This window comes from Globicephala melas, chromosome 2, assembly GCF_963455315.2.
Source record: "Globicephala melas chromosome 2, mGloMel1.2, whole genome shotgun sequence".
Taxonomy (NCBI): domain Eukaryota; kingdom Metazoa; phylum Chordata; class Mammalia; order Artiodactyla; family Delphinidae; genus Globicephala; species Globicephala melas.
In genome coordinates, this window is record NC_083315.2 from 176585060 (window position 1) to 176613015 (window position 27956).

General features: G+C 67.8%; 1 protein-coding gene across 4 annotated transcripts; it reads left to right on the plus strand.

The window, feature by feature from the left end:
* The first annotated feature begins 601 nt into the window (after positions 1-601).
* On the plus strand, positions 602-27931 carry INF2 (inverted formin 2). 4 transcript variants are annotated; one of them, XM_060295357.1, is made up of 23 exons: positions 602-753; positions 12054-12453; positions 13931-14046; positions 14112-14271; positions 14756-14789; positions 15733-15874; positions 16545-16686; positions 16893-17531; positions 18070-18215; positions 18291-18352; positions 19027-19129; positions 19267-19352; positions 19838-19938; positions 20463-20533; positions 20623-20730; positions 21044-21114; positions 22116-22236; positions 22549-22713; positions 22796-22880; positions 23064-23204; positions 23822-24451; positions 24880-24936; positions 27656-27931. In XM_060295357.1, exons 2-22 carry the CDS (start codon positions 12063-12065, stop codon positions 24933-24935), a joined length of 3570 nt encoding a protein of 1189 aa, XP_060151340.1. In that variant the 5' UTR covers positions 602-753; positions 12054-12062; the 3' UTR covers position 24936; positions 27656-27931. The 4 variants fall into 4 exon arrangements, with proteins under 4 accessions (XP_060151340.1, XP_060151341.1, XP_060151338.1 ...); XM_060295355.1 differs by lacking the exon at positions 602-753 and adding an exon at positions 9985-10225; XM_060295356.1 differs by lacking the exons at positions 602-753; positions 24880-24936 and adding an exon at positions 9985-10225.
* Positions 27932-27956: the final 25 nt, after the last annotated feature.

The following is a 27956-nucleotide window of genomic DNA, read 5'->3' on the forward strand; positions in this document are numbered from 1 at the left end:
AGCCGACAGGGGCAGGCTGGGGGCCGAGGGGTATGGTTGGCCCCAGGGAGAAGCGGGAGCAAGGTTGTGGAGCCGCCTGGACCTGGCGCTGCGCCCTCTGCCCTGAACGGCCCATCATGAGCCCTCTCCACCCACACTACCCCCACCATGGTCCAGACACTGCAGGTCTCGGGAGAGATTTGGCAGGACAAAACCACAGTGGAGACACTTCACCACGTGTGCTCATCTCACCTGGTAACCTTTAGGCGTAATTGTCAGTCTGTTTTACAAATGGGGGAGCAGTGGAGCCCAGGGAGGGGGCGGACAGTGAGGGCTGAGGTGGGGAGACCACTTCCAGATGTGTCCCAGGACGCCCCCACCCCTTCCCCGCTCTGTGTGTCTCACTCCCCAGCGGCACCCCGGCCCACGAACAGCGAAACTGGCAGGGCCGGGAACCTGTCGAGCCGTGGCGGAGGCGGCCCGGGTATTTATAGCCGCGGGGAGATTCCCTCTGCGCCCCGGCCCAACTGGCAAGAGCGGGCGGGGCCTCTCCCGGCGCCCCCCCCCGCAGACTCCGCCCCGGCCGACGCCCGCTCCCCACGTGGCCGCCGGCGGGCGGGGCTGGGCGGTGCCTCTTCTTCCTCCCGCGCGCCCAGCGGAGCCGGAGCCCTAGCTGTGCGGAGCCCCGCAGTGGGCCGGCAGTCCGCGGCTCCTGACTCGACGCGGACCGAGCACTGGCCTAATATACCCGCTCTCCGCCGCCGTCCCCTCCCGGTAAGTCGGCTACCTCTGGGCCGGCCAGGAGCCGCGGGGAAACTGAGTCCGGGCCATGGGGGCGCTTGGGGTCGGGGAGTGGGGTTGGGGGAGCGGCGTGTGCGCCCGGGGTGGCGCCCAGCAGCCCCGCGCCCAGGGCGGCGGGATCCCGGCTCCCAGGCGGGGACCCTGCGGCGCCCCGGCCCCGACGGTTCGCGCCCCACCCCGGACTGCCGGCCCCGGTGCGGAGACGCCGCCCGAGCGCGCGCTGCCCTCGAGTGGTGGGGCCGAGGGTCGGCCGGGCCTCTGCCCTGTCCGGTGCCGGCAGAATTTACCCGCCTCGCGGCTGCTACATCCTGACCATGAATCAGCCACAGTTGGGGAAATAAACTTCAACTTCAAGTGGCACCACAAGGCATGCGGCGGCCTGCGGCCCCGCCTGGGCTGCTGGGTCTGTAGCCGCCTGGATGCAGGTGGGCGCACACGGGGCCCTGGCACCCCCATAGGCAGGCCTCGGGGGAGCGAGCCCCCGTCACTACTCCGGGTTCCTCCAGAATGGGGCTGGTAGTCTGGCCCCGGGCTGCTCCGGTCCCACTCCTGGGCCCCTTTCCTGGGGAGGAACCCGGGAGGGACCGTACACTGGCTGCTCCTGGGGAGGCACGTAGGGAGACTTGCCTGTCTGGCCTTCTGAGCCTCTGTGACCCAGGCCCCAGGCTGCATGGTGGCCGGCCTCAGTTGTGACCGCAGCTTTAGTGCCCCACCCCAGCTGGACACACACACCAGGAGTCAGAGCACCTAAGGTGGCCATGACCCCGCCCCAGCTGGGAATCAGGAACGAGGCCAGAGGTCAGGCACACCCACGAAGGAGCTGGAGTTGCGAAGTCCCCTCCCCACCAGCCCCGCCCCCTTCTCCCTCTGGCAGTGGGAACCGACCAGGACTCTGGCCTTCTCTGGGCCTCAGTCTCCCCACCTGCACCCTGAAGGGTGGGGACAGTTGCTCAGGCGTGAACCTCCTCTGTCGCCCAGCGGTGAAGGAGTTGGGGACCCAGAACAAAGCCCCAGACCCCGACATGGTGCTCCCCAGGGTGGCGGGCTCTGGGTAGGGCACGCTGCAGCCCTCTTGTAGCAGCTGTGGGTGGGCGTCTGGTTCCAGGTCTGGAGCCTGAGACTTCACACTGTCCCCACTCCTCTCCAGGCCGGCATCAACCTTCTGCTCAAAGGGCCAGGTTGGTGCGGTAGACCCGTCCCGACCGCTGCCCAGGCCCACCCTCCCGTCTCTTCCACAAGAGTTCCTGGCCCCCAGCTCGGGGCTGACAGGTCATCGGGGCGGGTGGGCAGGCGGAGGGGGCACTGCCGGGGGGGCGTGAACCCAGGTGACCAGGTGGGGCTGCCCCTCCCGTGACCCATCCAGGCCGCAAGTCCTTTGAGGCTCCGCTCATCGGCGGCAAAGAGTTAACCGTCAGGTGGGGGCCCCCGCTTTGTGGAGGTGCTGACAGGCTGTCGGAGCTAATTGCACACACCTCACATTTGGGACCTGGAAGCTGTACCCTGAATAGATTCCATTTGCCTTTCGTCAAAGTGCAGTTGTTTTCCAGGTTGGAAAAGTTAGTGGTTTGTGGAACCGCAGGAGGGATGGATGGTAACTGGTTGATGATGGGCCGCCGCCCTGGGTGCAGGTGTGACCAGCTGGCCTGGCCTGGACCCTGGCGGGGGGCTTTCCCTGAAGTGAGCTCGAGCCCCTGGCTTGTGAGGGCACCCAGAAGAGGAACCCCGAGGCGAGGTCCCCCCACGGTCTGAGGGTCTGTGGGCTGAATGAAGGAAGGAGAGGAGGGCCGAGTGAATCAGCCTGCCGCGTTCCCACCGTGATCTCTGACCCTCACGCCGTCCTGGGTAAGGGTGGGTCTTGGGATTCTTGTCTGTTTCACGGGGAAGAGGAGACTGAGACACGGGGTGGTTCGGGGACAGAACCAGTGCTGTGCTCCTGGCAAGAGATGTCCGTGAAGCCCCCGCTGTGTGTGTCAGGCTCATGCTTCCCTCGCCGCTGTGGTGGCCGGAGCATGGCATCCACCACGCTGGGCGTGCGGGACGTGCTGCCCCGGGGGCCGGGGGAGAACTGGCCGGCCCCCGGGGAGCACTTGGAGGCCAGGGCTGTCCCCCTGCCCCTTATCACCGCCGCAGTTCCCACAGGAAGAGCAAGCACATGGGTGCAGCAGCCTCTGGGTTCCAGGCCTGATGCCCTAGGAGTTAGGAGAGTTTTGTCCTGGCCAAGCAGCGCCCCCTGCCCCTGGCCCCCAATGCGGGGAGGGGGTGCCGGCCCACCCTCAGGGCACCCACCTGTGTGAGTGCAGAGCAGAGCAGCCAACGCGGATGGACAGCTGCCCTGGAGCCCGGGAGCCGCCGGCCCATCAGGGCGGTGGACCCTCCTGGCAGTGGCCGGGGGCGGGAGGGGCGGAAGCAGTCGCAGGTGGGTGACTGACGAAAAGGCCCCTCTCCCTGGGCTGTCCGAAGCAGAAGGGCAAGGGCCAAGGCCGCTTTTTTCTTCCGCCTGCCCGGGCTGCCCGCCCCATCGTTCTTCTTCTGCCTGCCCGGCCTGCCCGCCCCATCGTTCTTCTTCTGCCTGCCCGGCCGGCCCCGTCACAGCCCTCTGCCCCAATGCAGCTTTCCCAGCGGCACCTCCCGGGTGCCCTGGGCAGCGGCCGCTGCTCACAGGCTGCCAGAGCGTCCTCAGCCCCCCCATCCTGTGAGCTGGGCCCAGTGGGAAGGGAGGGGGAGGGCAGGCTGGAGGACCACCGGCTCCCAGGAGGTTGTGCCCGGGCCCACCCGCTCGGGAAGGTAGAGGCCTCCCTGGTAAGGGGTGCAAGGCCAGCGCTGCTGGAGGCCGGCTGGCCGGGGCCATGGAGCGAAGCCCCGCATGGGTGGGAGGCGCACGCCTGGGGAGGTGGAGGCTGTTTCTGCTTCCTGTTTTGCAGGTGGCGCCGCCGAGGCCTAGCATCGAAGGGGAGCGCTGCGGCTAGAGGGTGCAGTGGGCCGGCTAGAGGGTGCAGTGGGCCGGCTAGAGGGTGCAGTGGGCCGGGGGCGAGGGGCGGGGCCGCGTCACAGCCCTGGGCGTGGCTTCCCTGCGTTTCCTCTGAGACCCCGCTCGGCTGTGAGCAGAGGCCGGCCCCAGCCCCCGCTGTGCCACACAGTGCTGGTTCCCCCACTCCACGCGCGTCACGCCGTCCCCGCAGACCCAGCGGGTGGGGCAGGGGCTTCTCCATCCCTGAGCTTGACCTTGGTCCTCGCCAGGTGCTGGTGGATGTGGGCGTGAGTGCCAGCATGGGCCCTGCCCAGCTGGGTGAGAGGGCCTCAGTCTCCCCGTCCGGCCTGGTCCCGGTCCTCTGGGGCCCTGGGATGTGGCCTCGGTGTGCAGCCTGCCTCTCCCACCATCCATGTCCCCGAGCCCGTGTCCCCATTTTTGCTCCAAGTATGTACAGCTCGGCACTGCCGCCTGCGCGCCGCAGCCGGGAAACCGACATCTGCTCTTCACCCAGCCCCGGGGTGGGGAGGGGGTGCTGCCCGTCCCCCTTCCCGGCCTGGCTCCGCCGCCCCACGTGCACAGGCGTGAGTGGCCTGAGAACGCCAGCCCCGTGTGCCCAGATCGGATGCTGCCCGCTTTGGGGACATCCATGGCCCCTGCCTGGTGTTTCCAGGCTATCGACGCAGGGGCCGGGCCAGGCCGTGCAGCTGGAGGCAGAGCCGTCGGTGCCGCCTGTGGCAGGGGGCAGAGCGATGGGAGGGACGGCCGGGATGAAGGCCCAGGGGTAGGACCTGGGAGGTCGCCTCCGAGAGGAGTAGGGGAGCCGCCTGGGAGGGGCCTTACTGGCCAGGCAGGCCCGGCGCCTGTGCAAACCGTACTGGCCCAGCCGACCCACGGTCCCTGGACAACATTCTGGCCATTTTGCAGACGAGAAAACCAAGTCCAGGATGGGCCTGGCCCCTCGGTGCCCGGCAGGGAACAGCACACAGCGTCTTGTGCCCGATGCCCAGGGTCCCACTTGCCCGGTAGGGCCGGGCTCCTGGCACGGGCTCTCGGGGGTGGGTGGCCCAGGGTCCCACTTGCCCGGTAGGGCCGGGCTCCTGGCACTGGCTCTCGGGGGTGGGTGGCCCAGGGTCCCACTTGCCCGGTAGGGCTGGGCTCCTGGCACGGGCTCTCGGGGGTGGGTGGCCCAGGGATGCTGAGCGGGACTGGAGAAGGGGCACGCGCCGTTCCAGCTCAGTGTCGGCCACGGCAGCCTGGCCGAGGTGACGTCACGCACAGTGGACTGGTAGGCAGCGGGGCACAGCACTTCCTGGCAGTTACGGGCCCGCTTTGCAGGTGGCATCCGTGGATCTGTCGGCAGACTGGGGTGGGGAGGTGGCACCAACATGCTCGTCCCTGTGTGAGGACAGAATCCAGGGCCCAGCAGGTCCTGTGTGTTGCCCAAGGGACACGGCCAGTCAGCAGCAGAGCCTGGTCTCAGCTAGAACTTGAGCTGTCCCCTGCCCCCAGGCCCTGGCTGCAGCCCGTGGCAGTGCCAGGCTGTGCAGGCTGGGCCCCTCCCTGCCAGTCTGCTGCTTTGTTCTCCCTACTCTGGGCAGGCAGCCTGGAATGGGGACGTAGGACAGGCGGGGGTGGGTGGGTGGGGGCCCCCTGGGGCAGGCAGTGGGTGGCCTTCATGTCCTACCCCAAGACCCTGAGGCCTAGACAAGCACAGGGCGATCTGGGCCTGAAGCTGGCCTACCCCTTCCCTTCCCTGGACACCAAGGGTCCTCCTCCCTGCTGGGAGAGGCCTTTCCTGAGGGCAGCAGGGGGCCGGGGGGAGGGACACGGGGCTTCCTGGAGGAGGCTGCTCTGAGCTCTGTCTGGTCTTGGGGGAGAGAACCCATGCAGAGGAGACGCTGGTGGCGAGCCTGAGGTCTGCGTGCGGCCCAGCGGAGCCCTGCAGGTGGAAGCTGTGGCCAGACGCCGCCTTGCCACCCGCGGGGCCACCAGGTTCCTCGCCCTCGCTCACTCCCTGACCGCAGGTCTGCACCCATCACTTCCCTCAAGTGTTCGTTGTCAGAGCTGACTCACCGCCAGAAGGCGGCAGTGGCCTCTGTCACCGTTGGCCCCTGAGCCGGTCCCCTCCCTCCCGGCCTGGGATCCCCCAGAACCTGGACCAGAGCCCTGAGACTGGCAGAGGTGGCCAGGCCCTCTGGGCGCTCCCTATTGGCTCTGCCTGTGTGCAGCTGGGGAGGCCGAGGCCCAGAGACCAGGTGACAGCAGGAGGCGAGGACAGACCCGGTTCCTGTGAGCCTTCAGGGCAGTTGGAAGCAAAAGCCTGGCTTCCTGGTGTGGGTACCTCCACCCTTCCTGTCCTCTCCCTGCATCCGAGCTGGCTCATCCCCAGGGAATAGGGCTCCCAGATCACCCCCAGCCCCTTACCAGAAGCCCAGACACCCACAAGGCCCAGCTCAGGGCTGCACTGCAGGGACCCTCCTCCCAGTGAGCCCAGGTAGGGCGGCACCACCTGCCCCAGCTCCGGCTGCTTTTCCTGTTCACCCGAGTCAGTTCCCTGCTCCAGGACCCTCCCTGTGTGGCTCCCACCAGCTTCTGCTCCTAACAAGGAGGGTGTGAGCCTGCCACGTCGGTCATGACTCCAACCTGGTCCAGATCCCTGGGCACGGTGGGCCACCCGGGCCCCCGGCCCTTCTGCACTAACTAACCGTACAGAAGACCCAGCTCCCAGGTCCATCCCTTCACCCCTGGTGACCCGAGCTGGGGGTGGGCCTGCTCGAAGCCCAGCTCCCTCTGTGAGATGCTGCTGGTCTCCTTCTGTCATTTTGCTTGCTCTGTCCCTTTCTAATCATGAAAATGACCATATTCACCGTGGCTGCATCATCTCTTAGCGTTTGGCACGTGTCTCGTGCGACACGTCACATTTCACGTGGCTGGAATCCCACACAGTGCGCCTGGCACCCTGGTTGTCACCTCTGGGTTTTAATTTGGTGCTGCCGCGAATGTCTTGGCGCCCACCCACCTCCCAGCGGGCCCCTCTGTCCCGCTGCTGGATGCAGTGAGGGCTCCGGAGGCAGGGGCCTCACACCCCATCCTGGAGACGGCAGGTGGGGCGGGCAGGAGGGCTCCTTGGACGGGAGACGGGCCAGGGACCCGTGAGGACCCTGCGCACTCCACGCCCAGGTACGGGCAGGCGATGGGTGGACGCGCAGTTCCTTCCCGGGGGCCCACTGTGCACAGGACCCCCTACCGGGGATGAGCCCACGGGAGGTGACCCACACAGTTGAGTTGAGGCACCCTGAGGGCTCGGGGCCTGGTGAAGATGACACAGGAGCCGAGATTCTGGAAAGGAGGGGTAATGGGGTCACAGCAGGGCAGCCTCAGCTCCCCCTCCTACTCAGCAGGGCCCGGGCTGCCCCTGAGCTCCAGGAGCTGCCAGGAATGTAATCCAAGAGTTGCCAGGCAGTGGAAAAATTTGGGTTCTTGTAGGAGCTAAAAATACAGTGTGGCAGCCCCTGCCTTCCAGTTCCGGAACCCCCCTCCTGCCGTTTTACGCCCACCCCGGGGGAAGACGAGCTAACTCTTTGCACCCGCCCCCGCCCTCGCTGGCTCTGGGCCCAGAAGCACCCCAGCCCGTTCGCTGATGCTGGCAGGGCTACCCCAAAGCTGTCTCCCCAGCCTCAGGCAGCCAGTCCCCCTCACCGGCACCTTCCTTAGCCCTGGCCCCCGCTCCGGCCCCAGAGCCCCTCCTCCGCTAGCCCTTGCAGGGACTGAGGAACAGAAGGCCTCACCCACCTCCACAAGGTGCCAAGTGCTTACCCCGAGTCTGGGCTTCCCCACCCTACCATGCTGCTCAAAGTCCAGTGGATCCGTGCAGGGCCTCCCAGCAGCCGTGCCCAGGACACAGCTCAGCGCCCAGTGCCTGCCTGGACCAGCTCGCCCTCTCTGGCTCAGTTTCTCCATCTGCAGGGGCTGGTCTGGGAGGCCAGCTTTGACCCTGCCCCCGCCGTAGGCACGCACTCAGGTTGATGACCGCCAGGCAGGGGCGGTGGCTTCCCGAGAGTGCCCCGCTACCCAGGCATGAGGGTGCCCAGGTGGAGGTACCAGGCTGGCCGGGTGCAGGAGGAGGGCCAGACGGGCGTCTGACGAAGTGGCATCTGTGTGGGCTGGGCGAGTGCCCATGAGCAGGACACCCGGATCGGTGGGCTGACCCTGGGAAAGCTCAGAGGGAGACCCTACCTTCTGGAGTCCCCGTCCGAAGGGGAAGGCATGACCCGGTCCAAGTGGAAACTCCACGTTAATGGAAGGAAAAAGGTGAACGTTAAGGATCAGCCGGCAGCATCCCACTGACGTCAGCCTCAGGGTCTCTCTGCAAAGGGTCACTGCCCCTGTAGCTTCGGTGCAGGGGTGGGGCGGACTGCTTGGAGGACAGAGGGGGGTGCTTCAGTCGCCAAGGGACGGGGGCTGGCCTGAGCCACTTGAACTTGAACCCCTGGGAGCCCCAGGTGGTCGTGCTCTTCTTAAGCCTGCCGCGCTGGCTGCATAAAACGGTCTGCCCTTCCAAATTCCCGTGCTGGCCCTGCTCTGGGCAGGCTGGCCACACCCCTCATCTGGGGGGGACCCCCCCCCCCGCAGAACTGGGAACACATTCCTGAGCTTGGGGCCCCGCCCTGACTAGACTACACTGGCTTGGTCCCCGTGGCCCCGCCAGGTCTCGGCGCCTGGACTGGCTGCGCGGTGGGCCAGGGCTGAGCGGGGCCCGAGGGCAGAGAGGCAGGCATCCACGGACAGGACGACAAGAGCCGGGAGAGCCTGCGCGCTCGCTCTGCCCACCGGGTGCAGCCCTCTGAGACACTTCACAGATGGAGAACAGAGGAGCAGAGTAACTTCCCTGGGCGCACAGCCGGTGAGCCCAGGAAGGAGGCAGCAGCCTTCCACCACGCTCCCTCCCACGCAGCGTCCCGGGTGTTGTCAGGAAGGGCCGTCCCCACAGCCTGTGCTCCTGAGGGCAGTAAAGGTTGATTTCCTCCGGTGCTCGCTTTGGAAGCGCTCAGCCACCGCCCGGACGGGAACAGGCAAAGGCTGTTTATTCCAGGCTGCTGCGGCCAGGGAGTGGTCTGCTGGCTGGTTACTACAGACCTAGAATGTTCCATACACACATAGCCATCTACATGCGTGTTATATAATATATGTTAATACGTTAAAATATCTTCTGTGTACAGAAAGCTTCTTTACAGGAAAAAGGGGGCCTCGGTCGTGATGGGGGCTGCGGGACTGGGAAGCTGGACGGCCCATAAGACACGGGGCGTCCACATGATGGCTGGGGGCACGTCCGGTTTTCTCCGGTTGGTCCTCAGTCAGAAGCGAGAACAAAGACCATGGACGCCGTGGGTTACGGATCAAGTCCCGGCCGTGGGGGGTGTCACAGGGCGGCTGTAGGGCTTCCTGGGCTGTCGCTAGAGATGGAGGTCTGACTTCCTGCAGGTCTGGCGCGGAGGGAGCTGCTTCCTGGGCTGGTTCCTGTGATGGTGGCTGGGTGTCGCGGGCTGGTGGCTGCAGCTGTGGCTCAGAGTTCCGTGTTTATATATGGTCTGGTCGTGGTCCATTTATGTATTCAGTCTTTATCCTGAAAAGCAGTTGGAACATTTCTAGGAGGATGTCCTTGGCCCAGGGCCTGACAGCCCTGGACGATGTTGGGCACCCTGGTGGGCATCACAGAGGGAGAGAAGCCGCCCCACCTAAGCCTCTGGGTCACTAGCTGAGCTTAGCTGAGCTCTCCCAGCTGGATGCCCTGTGCTCACTGGGCCGTGGCCAGCCGAGCCCTGCGCACCGTCGCTGCCCCACGCGGCGCCTGGGGCAGAGCTCGGTGCCAGGGCACGTGGCGTAGGATCCTTCGTGGGCAGGTGGCGGGCAGGGCTGGTCCCCTGCCTTGCTTCCGCTCCCGCAGACCCAGGGCTCCCGTGGGGGGCGTCTTTCAGGACAGCAAGCCTGTGGGCCCGGGGATTGGGTGTGCACTGGGAGGACGGGGCAGCACCGGGAAGGGTGGCTCTGGTGACATGGGCTGCCTCTGCTTCCAGGGACCCCTGGGGCTCTTGGCTGGCGAGGACACTGGGAGGCCAGAGCGCTGGCCTGGGAGAGTTCGCGCTCTGTCCACTCAGCCTGTGCCAGGCAGCCAGGGACTCGGGCCAGTGGAGGCGGGGCGGGAAGGGAGGGTGGGTTCTGGGTCCTCCTTAAGCGGCAGCACCCGCGGCGGGTGGCAGTGTGTGTGCGGAGGTCTGTCTGCCGCGCTCTCCGTGTCCTGGTGGGAGCGGCCCCCTCCCCTCCACCGAGAGGCTGCCTGGGAGGGATCGGGGCCACAGCTGGTACCGGGCAGCTCCGTGGTCAGCAGTGATGAGAAGCCAGGAGAGTGTGAGGGGCAGCCGGTGGCAAGGCCCAGAATCGATGGGCCGAGGCAGCCGGAAGGTCCTGAGAATCTGGGTGAGTGCCTGGGGGTCTGAGGCGGCCGGGCCTGGGAGGGTGCAGTCACGGGGCGGGCCCCGGCTTTTCCAGCCGGCCTGGCCCAGCACAGGACCCAGGCCGTGGGGGCCCCTGGGGGAGGGCTGAGGGGCACCCCACAGGCCCCTCGCCTCCCACCCCTCAGGATGCTGCCAGCAGCCCGGCGCTGGTGCAGATGAGGGAACAGGCTCGGCCAGGGGCTGCTGGGAGCGTCAGAGCTAGGGGCACTTGGGGGTCAGCCCCCTCTCCCCCCGGCCAGGCTGCTTCCTGGAAGGACCCCGTGGGTCCCGCAGGGCAGGTGGGCAGGGGGAGGATGAAGGGTGGGGGGAGGGTGCTGGACTCCTGGTGCGGACCCCCTGCAGACAGAGGAGGGGCGAGGAGGCCCAAGACCCTCACCCAGGCGGAGGGGGAGCAGGACCTCCGAGAGAGACAGCAGCGAGCGCTGGGGCCGCGAGCCCCGCCGGGGACAGGCCCCTGGGCTCCTGGCCCCATTCAGCCTGTCTCCTGTGACCTCAGGTGGCCCCGCGGGTCTCCCCTCTAAGCTACCAGGGCCAGCAGCCCTTTGGGTGACGCTGCACTGGACATCCAGCATCTCGAGGGCCTCAGGCCGCCCTCCGGGGTCCAACCTCAGCTCTGCCATTTCCATCTCTGGGGCCGTGGGCACGTGATCTGGTTCCCCTGGGTGCCGCCTCCGTGTCCGCTCCTGTAAAGTGGGGGCGTACTGTGCCCGCCTGCCGGGTGGTGGAGGCCAAGGGTCGGGGTGGGCAGTGCTGGCACCAGGCCCTGGGCATGAGGCACAGTGGTGTTGCCGTGCCCTGCCCCTGAGGCCTCCCTCCACGCTGCCCTTCTCACACGCTAAATATAAGACCCAAGCCATACATGGTCGCAGAAGAGCCTGGACTGCCCCTGATCTCTGGGGGCCAGCCCCAGGGTCTGTGGTTGGGGACAGCGTCACAGCCCAGGGCCCCAGGGAGGGGCCTCGGTGGCTGTGGTGACCTGTCCCGCTGTTCCGTTTGGGGAAGGGCACGTCTGGGGGTCGTTCTGGGCTGGGCCACCCCTCGGCCGCCGGGGCATGTTCTCTGGGCTGCGATCATACCTCCTGCAGTTGCATCCGGGTCAGTCTCCGAGAGCCACGGGCCTGGGGGACGCCGGTCTTCCACTGCACGCAGACTGACAGAGTGAGGCCCACAGAAACTGGGGCCTGGCAGGGCTGCTCCCCACAAGGCCCTGGCCTTGCCCCGAATTGGGTGGGCGGTGGACATGACCCTCGAGTCAGCCCCCCTCCCCAGGCACATTCCCGATGCTGTGGGCAGGCTAGAAATGACCAGGGTCTGGAATTGTCCCCGCCCACCCTATTGTCCCCATCTGATTCTGTCCACTGGGCAGGGGAAGCACCCTGGGGGCCAGATAAGGGAGCCCCGGAGACCCCATTTTTGCTGCCTGATCACCGCTGGGTCAGTGGTATTTCTGCCAGTGTAGCCTTCTGGGGTCCTGGTGCCTTCAGTGAGGACAGCGGTGCTGCCTCCTTGGTTGCCGTGATGATCGAGACCGGGATGGGTGTAAGCAGAGCCTGGCACAGGGGAAGCCCGTGGGCAGTGGCAGCCCTGGTGGGATGAGGGTTTGCCAGTAGTGTGTCCCCCGGGCAGGCCTGGGCATCAGCAAGGAACGCAATGAGTCCCAGTTGGCAGGTAGAGGCCTGGAGCAGGGGACGTTGCCTCCACTGACCAGCCAGGGGCCAAGCTGGGCTGTGGCTCTCCTCCGGGCCTGGGGCCGCGCTCCGGGCTGACACCCCTCTCCTCTGGCCCCGCAGTTCAGCAAGATGTCGGTGAAGGAGGGCGCGCAGCGCAAGTGGGCAGCGCTGAAGGAGAAGCTGGGGCCTCAGGACTCGGACCCCACGGAGGCCAACCTGGAGAGCGCTGAGCCCGAGCTGTGCATCCGGCTGCTGCAGGTGCCCTCCGTGGTCAACTACTCGGGGCTGCGCAAGCGGCTGGAGAGCAGCGACGGGGGCTGGATGGTGCAGTTCCTGGAGCAGAGCGGCCTGGACCTCCTGCTCGAGGCCCTGGCGCGCCTGTCGGGCCGCGGTGTGGCCCGCATCGCCGACGCCCTGCTGCAGCTCACCTGCATCAGCTGCGTGCGCGCCGTCATGAACTCCCAGGAGGGCATCCAGTACATCCTCAGCAACCAGGCCTACGTGCGCCAGCTCTCCCAGGGTGAGGCTTCGGGCTGGGGAAGCCGGTGGGAGGGCTGGGGCACAGGAAGAAAGAGCTTGGCCCGGCAGCCAGGGAGGACTTCCTGGAGGAGGAACCAGTTTCCCATCTTCCCAAGTCTGAAGCCTCCAGGTCACCTTGGAGCCGTGATCCTCTACCAGCTGTACCTAGTTGCCCCCTCTGTTCTGTGCCTTTGCCCTGCTTTTCCACCTAGCCCTGTGCTAGTTTGGGCCCTGCCCCCTCCCCGGTCTCTGGCCTCCGGGCCCCTGTCCACACTGTGGCAGCTGGAGTCACCTGGGTCAGAAACACACGTCCACCTGAGGGGCCCGCTTCCACTCTGCCGGGCTCCGAGCTCCTCGGCCTCAGCCCTTCAGGTCTGCGGCCCCTGCCAACGGCGTTGTCCTCCACCGCCACCCCCCTCCCCGCCCCCATCCCTGCTCTGGCCACCTGGGGCTTCTCCTTCCCCAGCCGCCGGTCTCCCCGTCTCCACCCCCTGCTCAGGCTGCTGTGCCCTCGTGTGCCTGCCAAGTCCTGCCCGCCCTTCAAGTTCTGGCTCACTGTCACCTCTTTCAGGAAGTCTCCCCGGACTGCAGCCAACTCAGTCCTTGGGAGAGACCGCAAGTGGCCCTTGGTGGACAGTGGTCACTGCGTGCTCTTTGTCTACCAGGCTGTGCTGCTCCCACGATGCTCGGGGCTCCGGGCCGGGCAGGGCCTGTGTGGGCGAGCGAACCAGAGACCACCCGGCCCAGGCCCGGCTGTTGCTGTCTATAGAGTCCTTTGTGCCTCAGTCTCAGCAGGGCCAGCCGAGAGACACCCCCAAAACTTTCCCAGCTCCGGGAATGCAGTGGGAGGCAGGGGTACATGGGGACAAGCAGGCATCGCAGGCTGTGTCTGCTGTAAACACAGTTGGTCTAAGTTCGGAGAAAACACGGGCTCAGCCCTGGGAGGGCTGCCAATGTTGGCCTTGGGCCCAGAGCCCACAGGGGCCCCCTTAGACCTGAGGGCCAGCGGGAGTCGACCCCGGGTGACTGGGGCCGTGCCTGCCTCCACACCCCTCCCCGTGGTCCCGGGGACAGTCAGTGCGTCTGCAGAGGCCAGCGCCTGCTGTGGGCGGTGGGCTGATACAGGGCACCCCGGCCTCCGCCAGCCAGGCACTTGGCAGCTAAAGTGTGGGAGCCCAGGATGGGCAGTGGGCACAGGTGGGGGCAGGGCGGGAGGAGGAGAAGCCCGGGCTGGGGTCGGTGGGCACAGGTGGGGGCAGGGCGGGAGGAGGGAAGCCCGGGCTGGGGTCGGTGGGCACGGGTGGGGGCAGGGCGGGAGGAGGGAAGCCCGGGCTGGGGTCGGTGGGCACGCGTGGGGGCAGGGCGGGAGGAGGGAAGCCCGGGCTGGGGTCGGTGGGCACGGGTGGGGGCAGGGCGGGAGGAGGGAAGCCCGGGCTGGGGTCAGTGGGCCCCTCTGAGAGGCCCCCTGCCTTTGGCAGCTCTGGACACGTCCAACGTGATGGTCAAGAAGCAGGTGCTGGAGCTGCTGGCGGCCCTGTGCGTCTACTCGCCCGAGGGCCACGCCCTGACCCTGGACGCCCTGGACCATTACAAGGTGAGCGGTGGGTGGCTGGCGCCTGGGTGGGGCCTGGGGGCACGCTGACCCCGTCCACCCTGCAGACGGTGTGCAGTCAGCAGTACCGCTTCAGCGTCATCATGAACGAGCTCTCGGACAGCGACAACGTGCCCTACGTGGCCACCCTGCTCAGCGTGGTCAACGCCATCATCCTGGGCCCCGAGGACGTCCGTGCCCGCGCCCAGCTGCGCAGCGAGTTCATCGGTAGCCCTGCCCGGACCCCCGCCACTGGGGCCCTGGCCGCCCAGCCCGCGCTGCCCCTTCTGGGGAGACGCCCCGTGCCCTCCACTCCAGGGCCCCAGAGGCAGGCTCTGCGTGGGCCCGGGAATCCTCCTGCCCCCACCTGCTCCCTTCGGTGGACCGAGGGCCCCGGGACCCCTGGACATTAGCCCTGGAGGGCTCTCTGTGCAAGGCTGCCGGGCAGTGGAGGGAGGCGGGTCCTCTGACGTCCAGTTCCAGCCCTGCTGGCTGTGCCAGGGACCGTTTACTGGGGACCACTGTGTGTCCAGTGTGGTCTCCCCCGAGAGCCCCATATCCCCAGTGTCCCGAGGGAATGGGCGGGGTGCTTTGGCTGGTAGGAGTGAGCCCAGGGAAAGGGTGGAGATGCAGGTGTCAAAGATGCGGGTGACCCAAGGGTGGGCTGCCCGAGCAGCAGCCTCTGAGACTTACCGCACCCGTCTGTTCCCAGGGCTGCAGCTGCTGGACGTTCTGATGCGGCTGCGGTGAGTCCCCACTCTGCTCCCCAGAACCAGGCCCCCCTTCCCCCTGGGTCCCAAGCAGCGCGTCCAGATGGGCAGGGAGGGGGCTTCCTGGAGTGGCCCCAGCAGGCCCACCGCTCCTGGGGCCAGGTCCCAGGGAGAACCCAGCTGGCCATTCCTAGCGCTGCTGGACAGGCCATTAAGCAGAACTTCCCACCCAGGGGCTTGGGAGCTGCCCCGAGAGACTAAGTTACCAGGTACGGTACAGGACGCCCAGTTAAATTGGATCGTAGGTAGACAACAGATCGCTCTGTTAGTATAAGTACGTCCCACATGTCGCACGGATATACTTGTGCTAAATATCGTTCAGTATTTACTTAAAATTCAAATTTAAATGGACATCTAGAAACCCGTGTAGCTGAGAAGCCCATCCCAGGCCTTGCCAGGACCACGCTCCAGGGTGGGGCCTCCACCCCCAGGGAGGTGGGCAGGGGGCCACCCCAGCAGTAGGAGCCCCAGCTGGTGCGACTGGGGCTACGCCGGCCTCCGCCAGAGGTCTGCCGGGCGCTGAGGGGGCGGCTCGTTGCCCAGGCTGAGGACGGGCCTGTGCTGGGCTCGGTGAACGCACAGCACCCCGCTCAGGCCAGAGCCCCACGCCTGCTCGCAGAGGCCGGGGGGACGCCTCGGGGGCAGCCTTGGTGCCGCCCTCCAGCACCCAGAGGAGGGCCTGCCCCCCCTTCCGTGCCCCCCGCGGCACGGCCCCTCCGTCTGTCCCTGCGAGTGTGAGAACTCGCGCTTCCTGTCCCGAGGGGCGCGGAGCTGACCGGGAGGCCGGCTGCCCCTGGCTACGGCGGCCACCTGCAGGCCTCGGGCCCTGCTCAGGGCTGTGTGCGCGCCTGTCGGGGGCAGGGAGGCTGGGGGAGCAGCCGCTGAGCCCGCCCGCCCCCCTCCCACCCTCCCGCCGCAGAGACCTGGAGGACGAGGACCTGCTCATCCAGCTGGAGGCCTTCAGGGAGGCCAAGGCCGAGGACGAAGAGGAGCTGCTGCGGGTCTTCGGGGGCGTCGACGTCAGCAGCCACCAGGAGGTCTTCGCCTCCCTCTTCCACAAGGTGGGCCGGGCGGGCAGCCCCTCCCGGGACTGTCTGGGGGAGGGGCCGGTGGGCCCAGGGCTGGAACGGGCCTCCTGTCCTGCGCTGGCCATACCCTGCCCTGCTGGGGCCGGCGGGAGCCACATCCAGAGCTGAGAGGCCTGGGGGGCTGGAGAGAGGCAGAGGCTGGAGTCCACTGCCTGGGGCCGGGTCTGGGCTGTCTCCGGCCAGAGCCAGGGCCACAGGACCCAGGAGGACAGGCTGGCTGCGCTGTCCTGGGCCCAGCCCACCGGCCACCGTGAGGGGTACCGAGGGGACTTCGGGACCAGCGAGTCGGGGCGCTGGGTTCTGGTCCAGCTCAGCCGCTCCCTTCACGGAACCCAGCAGCTCTCAGCCAGGGGCCAGCGTCCCCGGGGGCATCCAGAAACATCTGGAGACATCTGGGGTTGTTGTCACAACTGAGCACGAGTGCGACTGGCTTCGAGTGGGGGGAGACCAGGATGCTGCACATCCCACAGGGCACAGACCGCCCCCCCACGCTGACCTTACCCCAGGTGTCACCGGCGTGCCCGTCAGGGAGCCCTGACTCAGGCACATCGCCAGGGCCCCCGTGGGGCCTAGAGGGGTGACAGGGTGGACGCTCCTGGGGAGGCGATGGCTGTGACCCGTACTCCTTGCCCACCCCGTCCAGGTGAGCTGCTCCCCGGTGTCCGCCCACCTGCTGTCTGTGCTGCAGGGCCTCCTGCATCTGGAGCCCACCCTCCGCTCCAGCCAGCTGCTCTGGGAGGCCCTGGAGAGCCTGGTGAACCGGGCTGTGCTCCTGGCCAGTGACAGTGAGTGGGTGGGATGGGGTGTGGGCAGGGGCCCCGTGCCTGTAGCCCCCGCCCGCGTCCCCCTCCCTGACCCCAGCCTGGCGGGCACACTGGGCTCTTAGCCCGTGGGGGGGGGGCCAGCCTCGGTCCCTAACCCGCCTCTGCCCGGGGGGGGGCCTGCACCTTTCCGGATGCCCCCCACCCTGACCTGGATGTTCCCACCCCAGCCCAGGAGTGCACCCTGGAGGAGATGGTCGAGCGGCTCCTGTCCATCAAGGGGCGGCCCCGCCCTCACTCCCTGGACAAGGCCCACAAGGGTGTCCAGGTCAACCTCAGCCAGAGTCGAAGGGGCAGCTCCCCCGAAAACACCGGTGCCCCGACAGTGGGTGTCGGGGGCCAGCAGCCAGCGGCAGCCCTCGCCGGCCTGCACGTTGCCAGCGTCCAGGGCGAGAGTGGCAGGACGGCGCCACAGCCCACAGCCCCGGAGCAGCTGGAGCCCACCCCGCCCCCAGCTGCACCCCCCCTCCCTGGCACCGCAACCTGTCCCCCGCCCCCGCCCCCCCCACCTCCTCCACCCCCGCCCCTGCCGAGCCTGGGGGCCGCGTTTCCCTCACCCCCACCTCCCCCACTGCCTGGCCCTAGTGGGACCATACCCCCCCCGCCTCCACCCCCAGGCCTGGGGTGCCCACCCCCGCCCCCGCCCCTGCCGGGCACCTCCGGGCCCCCTGCAGCGGGCGGCATGGAGGAGATCACCGTGGCGCACAGCCTGGGCTCCGCCTGGGTCCCCAGCCACCGGCGGGTGCAGCCCCCCACCCTGCGCATGAAGAAGCTGAATTGGCAGAAGCTGCCGTCCAGCGTGGCCCGAGGTGAGTCCACGCCCCCAGGGGGCTCCCCTCTGAGGGCAGGGGCTCGGCCGCCATGGGGGGCAGCCGGGGCAGGGGCAGGTCAGGGGTCCCAGCGTGGCCCGAGGTGAGTCCACGCCCCCAGGCGGCTCCCCTCTGAGGGCAGGGGCTCGGCCGCCATGGGGGGCAGCCGGGGCAGGCACAGGTCAGGGGTCACCTCTGAGGCCCCTCTCCTCGCACAGCTGCAGGCCAGTATGTGTCTCTGATGCCGCCCAGGGGCTGAGTGCTGATGGCTCAGAGGAGGTCAAGGCCGAGGCTGGCTAGAGGCCAGGTCACCTGCCAGCCTGGACGCAACCCCCCCCCCCAGTGCAGCCACACCCACATGTGGCGTGGCAGCCGCTGGAGGGCTTCCTTTGCCAGGCACTTATCAAGTGCCCGCTGTATGCTTGCCCTGGGCTGGGCCCCAGGCAGGGCATCCCTGCCAGCCCTCCAAGGCCCGGGCCACCTGCACCCCAGACTCCCGGGGTAGGTGTGAGCCTGACTGGCGGCCCCTTGCCCGCAGAGCGCAGCTCTATGTGGGCGTCACTGAGCAGCCCGGACACTGAGATGGTGGAGCCTGACTTCTCCACCATCGAGCGGCTCTTCTCCTTCCCCGTGGCCAAGCCCAAGGAACAAGCAGTGGCCCCAGCCAGGAAGGAGCCCAAGGAGGTAGGGAGGGGCCAGGGCTTAGACAGGGCTCCGTGCCTGCCCTCCAGGTACTGATGGGTCAGGGATGTTTTTCAGATCACTTTTCTGGACTCCAAGAAGAGCCTGAACCTCAACATCTTCCTGAAGCAGTTTAGATGGTGAGCTGCGAGGACCTGAGAGCAGCTGGTGTCGCAGAGCCGGCCCCTCCCGCCAAGCCCCAGTCAGACTCCCAGGCCCCGCCTGACCCGGCCCCGCATCTTGGGCTCAGCAGTGCCCTCTGCAGGCCACCCTGGGAAGTTCACATGCCATCCCTGGGGCTAGAGACAGCGCGGGTAATAGCCACAGAGAACCCCAGCTGGGGGCTCTGAAGACCACTAGGCCAGACTCCCTGGGGAAAATGAGACCCAGAGAGTGGTGGGGACCCTTTAAGCCACAGACAGGCGGTGGCCAAGCCAGGCCGAGGACGTGGCCCAGCCTCCCAACCCTTGAGTCCTTCCCTGCAGCAGGTGTTCCGCCTGGGAGCTCACTGGGTACCGCTGAGCCAGCCCACCTGTGTCCTGAGCAGCCCCCTGGAAGGAGGAGGAAGAGGGCGCTCTGGCAGATGGGGAGTGTTCCATTCAGCCGCCAGCGTCATTACTGTGTGACCCCGGGCAGGTGGCTTGCCTTCTCTGTGCCCCGCAGCCCTGGCCCCTGCGACCTCCTAGGTGTGGGAGGCAACCTGGGCATGACCAGCAGAGGTGTCGTGGGCCAAGGGCCGTCCCAGGCTGGCAGGGTCCCGAGGAGGCCAAGAGGGGTGCCTCGTGTGACCACCCCCGTCCTCTCACCCCTCCAGCTCCAACGAGGAGGTCACCGCTATGATCCGGGCTGGGGACACCACCAAGTTTGACGTGGAGGTTCTCAAGCAGCTCCGCAAGCTCCTTCCCGAGAAGCACGAGGTGAGTGGACCCAAGAGGTGTGTGTCGGGGGGGCCCAAGGGGCCTGCAGCTCCACCCAGAGCTGTGCCCGGTGAGCGGGCACCTCAGCGAGCCGCCGCAGGTCTCCTGGGTGAGCACGCGGGGGCCTCCTGTTGCAGGTTGAACACCTGCGCTCCTTCACAGAGGATCGAGCCAGGCTGGCCAGCGCCGACCAGTTCTACCTACTCCTGCTGGACATCCCCTGGTGAGCTCGGCGGCCCTGCACCCGAGGGCCTGCCCACGGGTGGGAGCTGGGCCCAGACCCAGAGGACAGAGCAGGGCTGTGTAGACGCGTCCCAGGGTTCCACGAAGAGCAGTCCCTAGCCGCGGGGCCCTCCAAGGGGACCCTGTGGGCCGGGGCCTCCCGGCCGGCGACGACATTGGGAATGGGCAGAGGGCAGGGCTGTGTGGCCTCCAGCAGGCAGGCCCAGGCCCCCCCGTGTGACCCCCGGGAAGGCCCCTGTTCTAGGAGCGAGGGGTGCCCCACGGGGGAGCGCCTGCCCTTATCTTCGGCAGCCTGGGGCTTGTCCAGATCGCCCTTCCCGGGCCCGCGCCAGGCCCGGGAAGCTGCATGCTGAACAGGGCCAGGCCGTGGGACCACCCCCCACCAGCGCTGCCGAGAGGACCCTGCGGGCCCAGGGCGGGTGGGTGGAGGCCCCCAGGCCCTGAGCTCCCGCCCTGCCGCCCCAGCTACCAGCTCCGGGTCGAGTGCATGCTGCTGTGCGAGGGCACGGCCGTCGTGCTGGACATGGTGCGGCCCAAGGCCCAGCTACTGCTCGCCGCCTGCGAGGGTGAGTGGGGCACCCGGTTGGGGGCGGGCAGGCCCTGGGGGTGCCAACCTTCCCCTCCCTGTAGACCACCGCCCCGTCTTGAAGCCTGAGCCGTGCACGCACTCACGCATGCCCACGCCGACACACGTACACGCACACACACGCACACCGCTTTCCTTGAGCGAGGAGTCCCCAGCCAGCGGGCAGGGACACGGACGGGCCTGACCACCGAGGCATGGCTCGGTTCCGCTGGGGTTGCACGCCGGGTGGGGATGTCCCCTGTCGTCTTGGCCACAGACTGAGAGCCAGGGTGGCTGCAGGTGGCAGAGGTTCCCCTCTGTCCTCGCCCCCAGAACGGGCAGTGGTCACCTGCCCCCGGGGGCGTGAGGCTCAGTGAGCGCCCATGTCGCTCCTGCTTCCGGAGCCTCCAGGCTTGCTTTCAGTCACGTTTCCGCTGCCCTGCCCGCTCCCTCGTGCCCTGGAGCCTAGCGGGGAGGTGGGGGGCGTGGGGTGCGGGGAGGCAGTGAAGGGACGCCATCCTGCAGGCCTGCTCGCCAGCCACCGGCTGCCCGTCTTCTGCCTGCTGATCCTGAAAATCGGGAACTTCCTCAACTACGTGAGTGGGCAGCACGCAGCCCGCCCTTGCTCCCTGATCCCCACCTGGCCCCGGGCCCAGGCCGAGAGGCTCACTTCCCGCCCTCGCAGGGCAGCCACACCGGGGACGCGGACGGCTTCAAGATGAGCGCGCTGCTGAAACTCACAGAGACCAAGGCCCAGCAGGGCCGCGTCACGCTGCTGCACCATGTGCTGGAGGTGTCCGCGGCCTGGGGGGCCTTCGGGATGGCGCCCACGCCCCGCTCTGCCCGCAGCCCCTCGGGGCTCCCATCTGAGCCCCCGGTCTCCCCTTCACACCACTGCACCCCCCGCAGTCCTCACCCACTCCAACTGGCCACCGTCCCTCCCCAGACCCCAAGGAAAGCAAACCCGGCAGAATCCGGCCAGGCCCGGGGGAAGGCCTTGGAGGCCCAGGGTGCCGAGGGCTTCCGAGGGCCGTGAACCGCAGCTGCTGAGGGTGGGGAGTTGCAGGGTGGCCTCAGCGGGTCTCACCGGACACGTCGTGTTGCAGGAGGTGGAGGAGAGCCACCCAGACCTCCTGCAGCTGCCCCAGGACCTGGAGCCACCCTCCCGAGCGGCAGGGTAGGTACCTCCTGCCCTGCCCCCCACTGCCCGCTCCCCAGCCAGTGGGGCGGCTGGACTAGGCTGGGTCGCACGTTGCGGCACCACCCCGGCCCCCCAGGATCTGCTGCCTGATAGACACTCTCACCCTGGGCAAGACCTCGCGTCCGCCGTGGCCTGTGCCCGTGTGACCTAGAGGAAGAAACCGAGGCCTAGGATGTTGGGGAGCGACCTGACTACGGTCACGCCAGGGGCTGGTCTAACATGACCTCTTCACAAGGTTAACCTTCAAGATGAGGCCATGCCACCCCACTGTACAAGGAGGGAAACTGAGGCCTGGGGAAGCAGGGCCGGGTCCATGGGGTCACATAGCCCAGGTGCAGCTCTGGGAGGGCAGCCCAGGCCATCCACCTGCAGGGTCCACACTCCCACACAGGCCCTGCCCGGCACCGTGCCACCGTGGAAGGTCCTCTTGTCGCGGGGCTGCTGCGCCTTGTGGAGGGTCAGGCGAGGACAGGCTGATCCGTGGGGGTTACTGTCCTGACACCACAGACGCAGCACCTTGTAGGCTGGGCGCTTCATCCCAACCCACTTAGGCCATCTGAAGGCTCTGACGTGTTTCTGGCGGCCAGTGGCTGTGCAATCTGGGGTCCCCACTGTCCCTGAGGCTGTGCAGTCTGGGGTCCCCGCTGTCCCTGAGGCTGTGCAGTCCGGGGGTCCCCACTGTCACTGAGGCTGTGCAGTCCGGGGGTCCCCGCTGTCCCTGAGGCTGTGCAGTCCGGGGGTCCCCGCTGTCCCTGAGGCTGTGCAGTCCGGGGGTCCCCGCTGTCCCTGAGGCTGTGCAGTTGGGGGTCCCCGCTGTCCCTGAGGGTGTGCAGTCGGGGGTCCCCGCTGTCCCTGAGGGTGTGCAGTCGGGGGGTCCCCCCTGTCCCTGAGGGTGAGCAGTCCAGGGGTCCCCCGCTGTCCCAGCAAGCCTGGACACCAGCCGTCCCCTGATTTTAACGGCCCTCTGGCTCCTTCAGGATAAACCTTGAGATCATCCAGTCGGAGTGCAGCAGTAACCTGAAGAAGCTTCTGGAGATGGAACGGAAGGTGTCTTCCTCCATCCCGGAGGTTCAGGAGCAGTACTCCCAACGCCTCCAGGCAGGTGCTGGGTGGGTGGGGCCCTGGGCGGGGGGCAGGTGAGCGTGGGGAGGAGAGAGCCAGAGTGAGAGACCCCCCTCCGGGAGGGCGGCCCCCTATTCCTGGTCCCTGATCCTGCGGCCGCAGTGCTCAGACCCTCGGTCCTGCTCAGAGACCACAACGCCGGCAGGGCCTGTGCCGGTGGCCATCCTCCTGCGGCCATGGGCCCCACCGCGCCCTCCCTGGGGCTCCAGCCTGGGCATCTCCCTATGACAGCAGGTGGTGCCCTGCGTGGGCCCCCTCAGGGCCATGACCCTGCCCCTGTGCCCGCAGGCCGGCATCACAGCCTCCCAGGAGGTGGAGGAGGTGTTCCAGGCCATCAGGCAGAAGCAGCTGGAGCTGGCCACCTACCTGTGTGAGGATGCCCAGCAGCTGTCCCTGGAGGACACGCTCAGCACCATGAAGGCCTTCCGGGACCTCTTCATCCGCGCCCTGAAGGTGGGCCCCCGCCATTGCCGGGTAGGGCGGGCGGAATGGGGGTGATGGGGGGCCGGGCTCACGGGCCGCATCTGTCCCGCAGGAGAACAGGGACCGGAAGGAGCGGGCGGCCAGGGCTGAGAGGAGGAAGCAGCTGGCAGAGGAAGACGAGGCCCGCGGGCTGTGGGGTGAGGGCGGGAAGCCTGGTGAGGCTGTGCCAAAGGCAGCGGGGGGGGGGGGGGGGGGGGGCGGGCCTGAGCCATGGCCACTCCTCCTTCCTTGGAAGTCTTGCAGCACTACATCCCCTCCTCTGGGGCGATTCCGCGGGTGGGCTCCAGGGACCCTCTGATCCGCGTCTCTGGGCTTCTCAGTCAGGCAGGGAGGCGGGAAGCAGGAGGAGGTGTGTGTCATCGACGCCTTGCTGGCTGACATCAGGAAGGGCTTCCAGCTGCGCAAGACGGCCCGTGGCCGAGGGGACACGGCCGCAGACCCCCCGAGGAACAAGGCACCTGGTGAGACCCTCCCCCGCCTCCCTGTCACCACTTGCTTCCGCCACCCCCGCGCTATGCCATCCTTGCAGCCCGGGGCCTCCCTTCCTCCAAGAAGCCCTCCTTGATTTCACAGGAGAGCCCACTCCTCTCCCCTGCTGCCCTGAGATAAGGGCCAGCTCACCCCCACAATGCTTCCGCGTGTGTCTGCTGCAAGAGGGCTCCCCGGCTGGTGTGACGGCCACCCGTCCAGCCCCCAGGCCGGCAGAGGAGTCGGGCCAATGGGCCCTCTGACAGATGCCCTGGGGCTCAGAGGGGCTCTGTGGTGGTGGAGGAGGCAGGCATGAGGCCCTGGGGTGGGACTCTCCACTCCTGAGAAGGCTGCCTTGGGCTCCTTGGGGACTCTGGGGGCAGGGGTGGCGACGTGCCATCGTCTCGGGGCCCAGCGTCCCCCCCTCGACCGTGGACAGACCATGGACATCAAGGCCTGGGCCTGCCCTGTGGGAACCCGCACTCGGCCACCAGGAAAAGCTTCCCGGGGGGGGGCTTTGCAGGGTGGGTGGTATTCGACTTGGGCAGGCTCTAGGGATGGGGATCACTGAGGGGCCCCTGCCCTCCACTGATGGGTACTCCATCCACAGCGGCCACCAGGGATCCTGTGGGAGGCACCAGCCTCCCCACGTCGGAGCCTGGTCTCGACGCCGCAGTGGCCAAGGAGCCCCGCGGCTGGGGTCTCGCTGATGCCGCCCCCAGCAGCCCCCAGCCCGCTGGAGACTCATCAGAGAAGGGTGGTCCTGGGCCCCTGGAGAGGCGTTCTTCCTGGTACATGGATGCCAGTGATGTCCTGGCCACCGACGACCCTCTGGGCCCCCAGCCCTCATTGGTGCTGGGAGGCACTCAGGCCCTGAAGCCGCTCAACTTCTCCAGTGACAAGCCCTCCAAGGCAACGGGTTTGAGCCAAGACACGGAGGAACCCACGGCCCCTCCGGGCGCCCGCCAGGCCGAGGCTGACACCACAGGCGAGGGCGCAGAGGATGCAGCTGCCCACGGCCGCGGTGCTGGCCTCCCTGCCGCAGGCCGTGGCGGGGACGGAGACGAAGATGATGAGCACACAGCCCCGGACTCCGCCCTGGACACCTCCCTGGACAGGTCCTTCTCCGAGGAGGCTGTGACTGACTCATCAGGGTCTGGCGCCCTCCCCAGGGCCCAGGGCCGGACGTCAAAGGGCACAGGCAAGCGAAGGAAGAAGCGCCCCTCCAGGAGCCAGGAAGGTAACTTGGGGCCCCCCTCCCTCCTTGTACCCCGAGCAGGAGTACCAGGCAGGCGAGTCGGCAGGGCTCCGGGCATTGGCGCGTGATTGGAGCTCATTCGTCACACGCCAGGGCCCTGGAGCTCCCCTTGCGGCCGGCCGCTGCCACCCCTTCCCCCCCGCCCGAGTGTGGGCGATTCCCGGGGCATCTCTGTGTCCTGCCAGAGAGGAGGTGGCAGCGCCTCTGCTCCGGGAAGGGGCAGCCTTGGGGGGCACCGTCCAGCCAGCACACCTCTAACCCGCTGACGCCTGCCTTACGTGGGCCACCTCCAGCAGGGCGCGGCGAGGGGCCTGGGGTGCGACTGTGTTCCGGCTCAGCGTCCACGCTCTGAGCTCAGGGTCGCTCGTGAGGGGCGAGCTGTTGAGCGCGTTTCTTTTATTTGGAAGCAGAGGTTGCCCTTGACCCTGACGATAATAAAACAAAAAGACTCTGTGTGATCCAGTAAGGTACGTACCAGCCTGGCGCTCAGCACTAACGGTGGCAGCAGAGGCAGGGCCCGCGCCCGGCCCTCCTGGACACTAACCCAGCTCCCCCAGCCCTCCAGCCAGCGTCCCCCGGGCCGCGGAGCCCGGCTTCCCCTCCCTCTCGGAGAAGGGCGGGAGCTGTGCCTCGCCTAGTTGGGGGAGGTGCGGCCTCAGAGCCTCCGCCGGGCCGACGGGGTGGACAGGGCCAGCCAGGATGCCCTTGGGGAGCAGGGCTCCAGGGCCCGGAGGGTGGGGACGGCGTGGCCCTCGGCCCGGCCACCAGGCTGAGGTCGCCCTGCCGGAGCCTCGTGCTAACTCCCGGCCGCCAGGCTTCGCTTCCCCCAAGTCTATCCACAGGGCACCCGGCCCTCCTCTGGCCCTGGCTCCAGCCACACGTGTCCCCAGGGAGACCGTTGAGGGACAGGGAAGACCCTGGAGGCCGCTGCCAGGGACAGGCAGGCCACCGGCCCCTGTGGGGATGCACAGGCGTCCTCTCCCTGGAGGCAGCGGGTGGGTCTGTGGGCACCTCCTGAGACTCCCGCGATGGGGTGGGACAGTCAGGGTCTTTGCCGAGGCTCACAGCTGCAACCGGAGTGACGGGCCTGGGTCCCCATGGCGTCCCGGCCTGTGCTGTGGGCCGTGATCTGGTGCAGGGCCCCGGAGCCCCGCCTGGGTGGGAGCTCTGTGGGGGGGGGGCGCCCTCTGTTCCTCACACACCTGCTGCCCGATGTGCCCGGGGCTTGGCCAGGGCATCGAGGTGAGGTCGGGCTGGTGCCGGAGCCCAGGGCAGGGGTGTGGTCCAGTGCAGCTGTGACCTAGTTCAGCCTTGCTGCGGGGCTCAGCCTTCACCCTGCGCTGCGGGGGGTTGCCCCCCGGGGGGTGCTGAGCTGGGCTGTCTGCTTTCACGAGGGCACCCGCCTGTCCCTCGGGGCCAGGATTTGTCCTTGCAGCCCCAGCTGCTGGCCCTAGGTGTGGGGGACATTGGAGTGTGCAGTCCATGCGTTCGGGGACAGCAACCATGTGTGGCCACTGTCTGGTGAAAGACCGCTGTGCCCGGTGCAGGGTCTGCGCTCCCCCAGTCCCCCCCCACCCCCGGCCAGGCCTGGGGCTCCCAGTCTGCAGGCTCGTGGGCCCTGTCATCTCAGTGTTAGGACGGGAGGAAGAACCCCTACCCTCCTTGTCTCCCCAACTTCTTATTTGGAGAAAAACTTCAACTCGACAGGAAATTTGTGAGGAGGTGCCAATGAACAGCACCTACCCTTTACCCTGAAATTACGAAAATGTGGAAAACATAGGAGAATTGCTGACGTCTGCTGCATTGCTCCCCCACCCCCACAGCTTTACGGACCGACGTGAGGGTTGCTTATAGCCATCAGGATACTTTGTGCCGGGGTTTGTCCCCGGGGCCCCCAGGTCAGGGCCATTCTCCCGCGCACCCAGACACCGAGCTGTTTTTACCTGCAGCCCCGGCCGGGGTGACCCCTGGTCCCAGTCTACCTGTCATAGTCGTTGCTTTGCTTTTCTGGAAACAAAGTCCTGCCCAGGACCACACGTCCAGCCCCTTTTGTCTTGCATAACACCGCAGACACGAAGTCACTTTGGAGGTGTCCTGTTTGTCCCCCACCTGGGTCCAGGTTGCATTTAAGGCAGGAATCCTACACCCGTGACGTGAGTCCTCCCCAGAGCATCGCGGGAGGGGCTCAGGGGCCTGTCTGTCCCGGCGTCGGTGGCATTGACGCCGACCCAGACGTGTTACGGTGGTGGTTGTGGCAGAGCCCCGCTGCACAAGGAGTGTTTTCACTCTGATTAGTAAGCAGCAGGTGGGTGATGCCCGGAGTGACGGCCCCCAGTTTGCACCAGCATTTCTGTTCTGTCGTGCCATCTTTCAATCGTGCAAGTGTCGAGCGTGGGTGGTGTGTTCCGTCCTCTGCTGCAGTGCTCGCGTGGCCACGGCAAGAGTGGGAGGAGTGGCGTCAGGGCGCCTCCGCCCGCTCCTCTGGTCCTTTCCTGGGTGCAGCCCCGCCCCCGCTCCCTCTGCCCGCCCCGGCCCGGCCCAGGCCCACCTGACTGTCCCTCCTGGGCCTGCAGCCACAGTGTGGGGGACTCTGATCCTCTACTCCTGCCCCATCTCTTTTGAGCTCTGGTCCCCGAGCCCCACGCTGCTGCCTGGCTCCGGGGTGCCGTGGGCGCAGGGCATCTGGGGGCAACAGCCAGGCGAGGGCCCCGGGACTAGAGAGCATGGAGGGCACTGGGTGGGCGCAGGGCCGGCCTGGGGCAGGAGCCACAGGTGTAGGGCCCGGTGCCCTGAGGACGGAGCTGCAGAAAGACACGGCAGGAGGCATCCACATGAGGGGCCGGTGGGGAAGTGACTGGGGCCTCCAGGGAGAGCTGGTGACAGTGGGGACCCGTGAGTACAGACGGAGTGAGACCTGGGGAGACCCCGCCCGCCTGGTGATGAAACGTGCTTTGTGAAACCCGGTCTGGACAGGTGGACGGGGGCAGCAGTCACCTGCTTCCTGTGTGAGCCTCGCTGCTCCAGAGAAAGGGCCTGCCGTCCGAGTGGACCTGGGGACACGCGGTGCAGCCCACTGGGCAGGGGGCAGCAGGGGGCAGCAGGAGCCTGGGGACCCGGTGCGGGCCCCCTGCCACCGCCCACAGCAAGGCTGCTCCTGACCGAGTTCTTTCCTCTCCCTCCCCGCAGGCCTCAGGCCCCGGCCCAGAACCAAGTGAGAGGACCCACAGCAGGACCGCTGGACGTGCTGCCGAGCGGGGCTCCTCCGGGGCCAGGCTGGGACCGGCCCCCGGGAAACCGAAACCCTGTGCCTTACCCAGCCAGTGCCGCGGTCTCCCGGAGCCCTGGCAGGGGCTTGCGGCTGGGACCCCAACGGGCACTGGGGCCCGGCCTGCCTGGCGCCTTCCTGGCCTGCCTGAATGCCCCCAGCCCCTCGCGGTTTGCTTTCTAAACGCCGATGCCCAGCCCCGACCCCACACCGCATGCACCA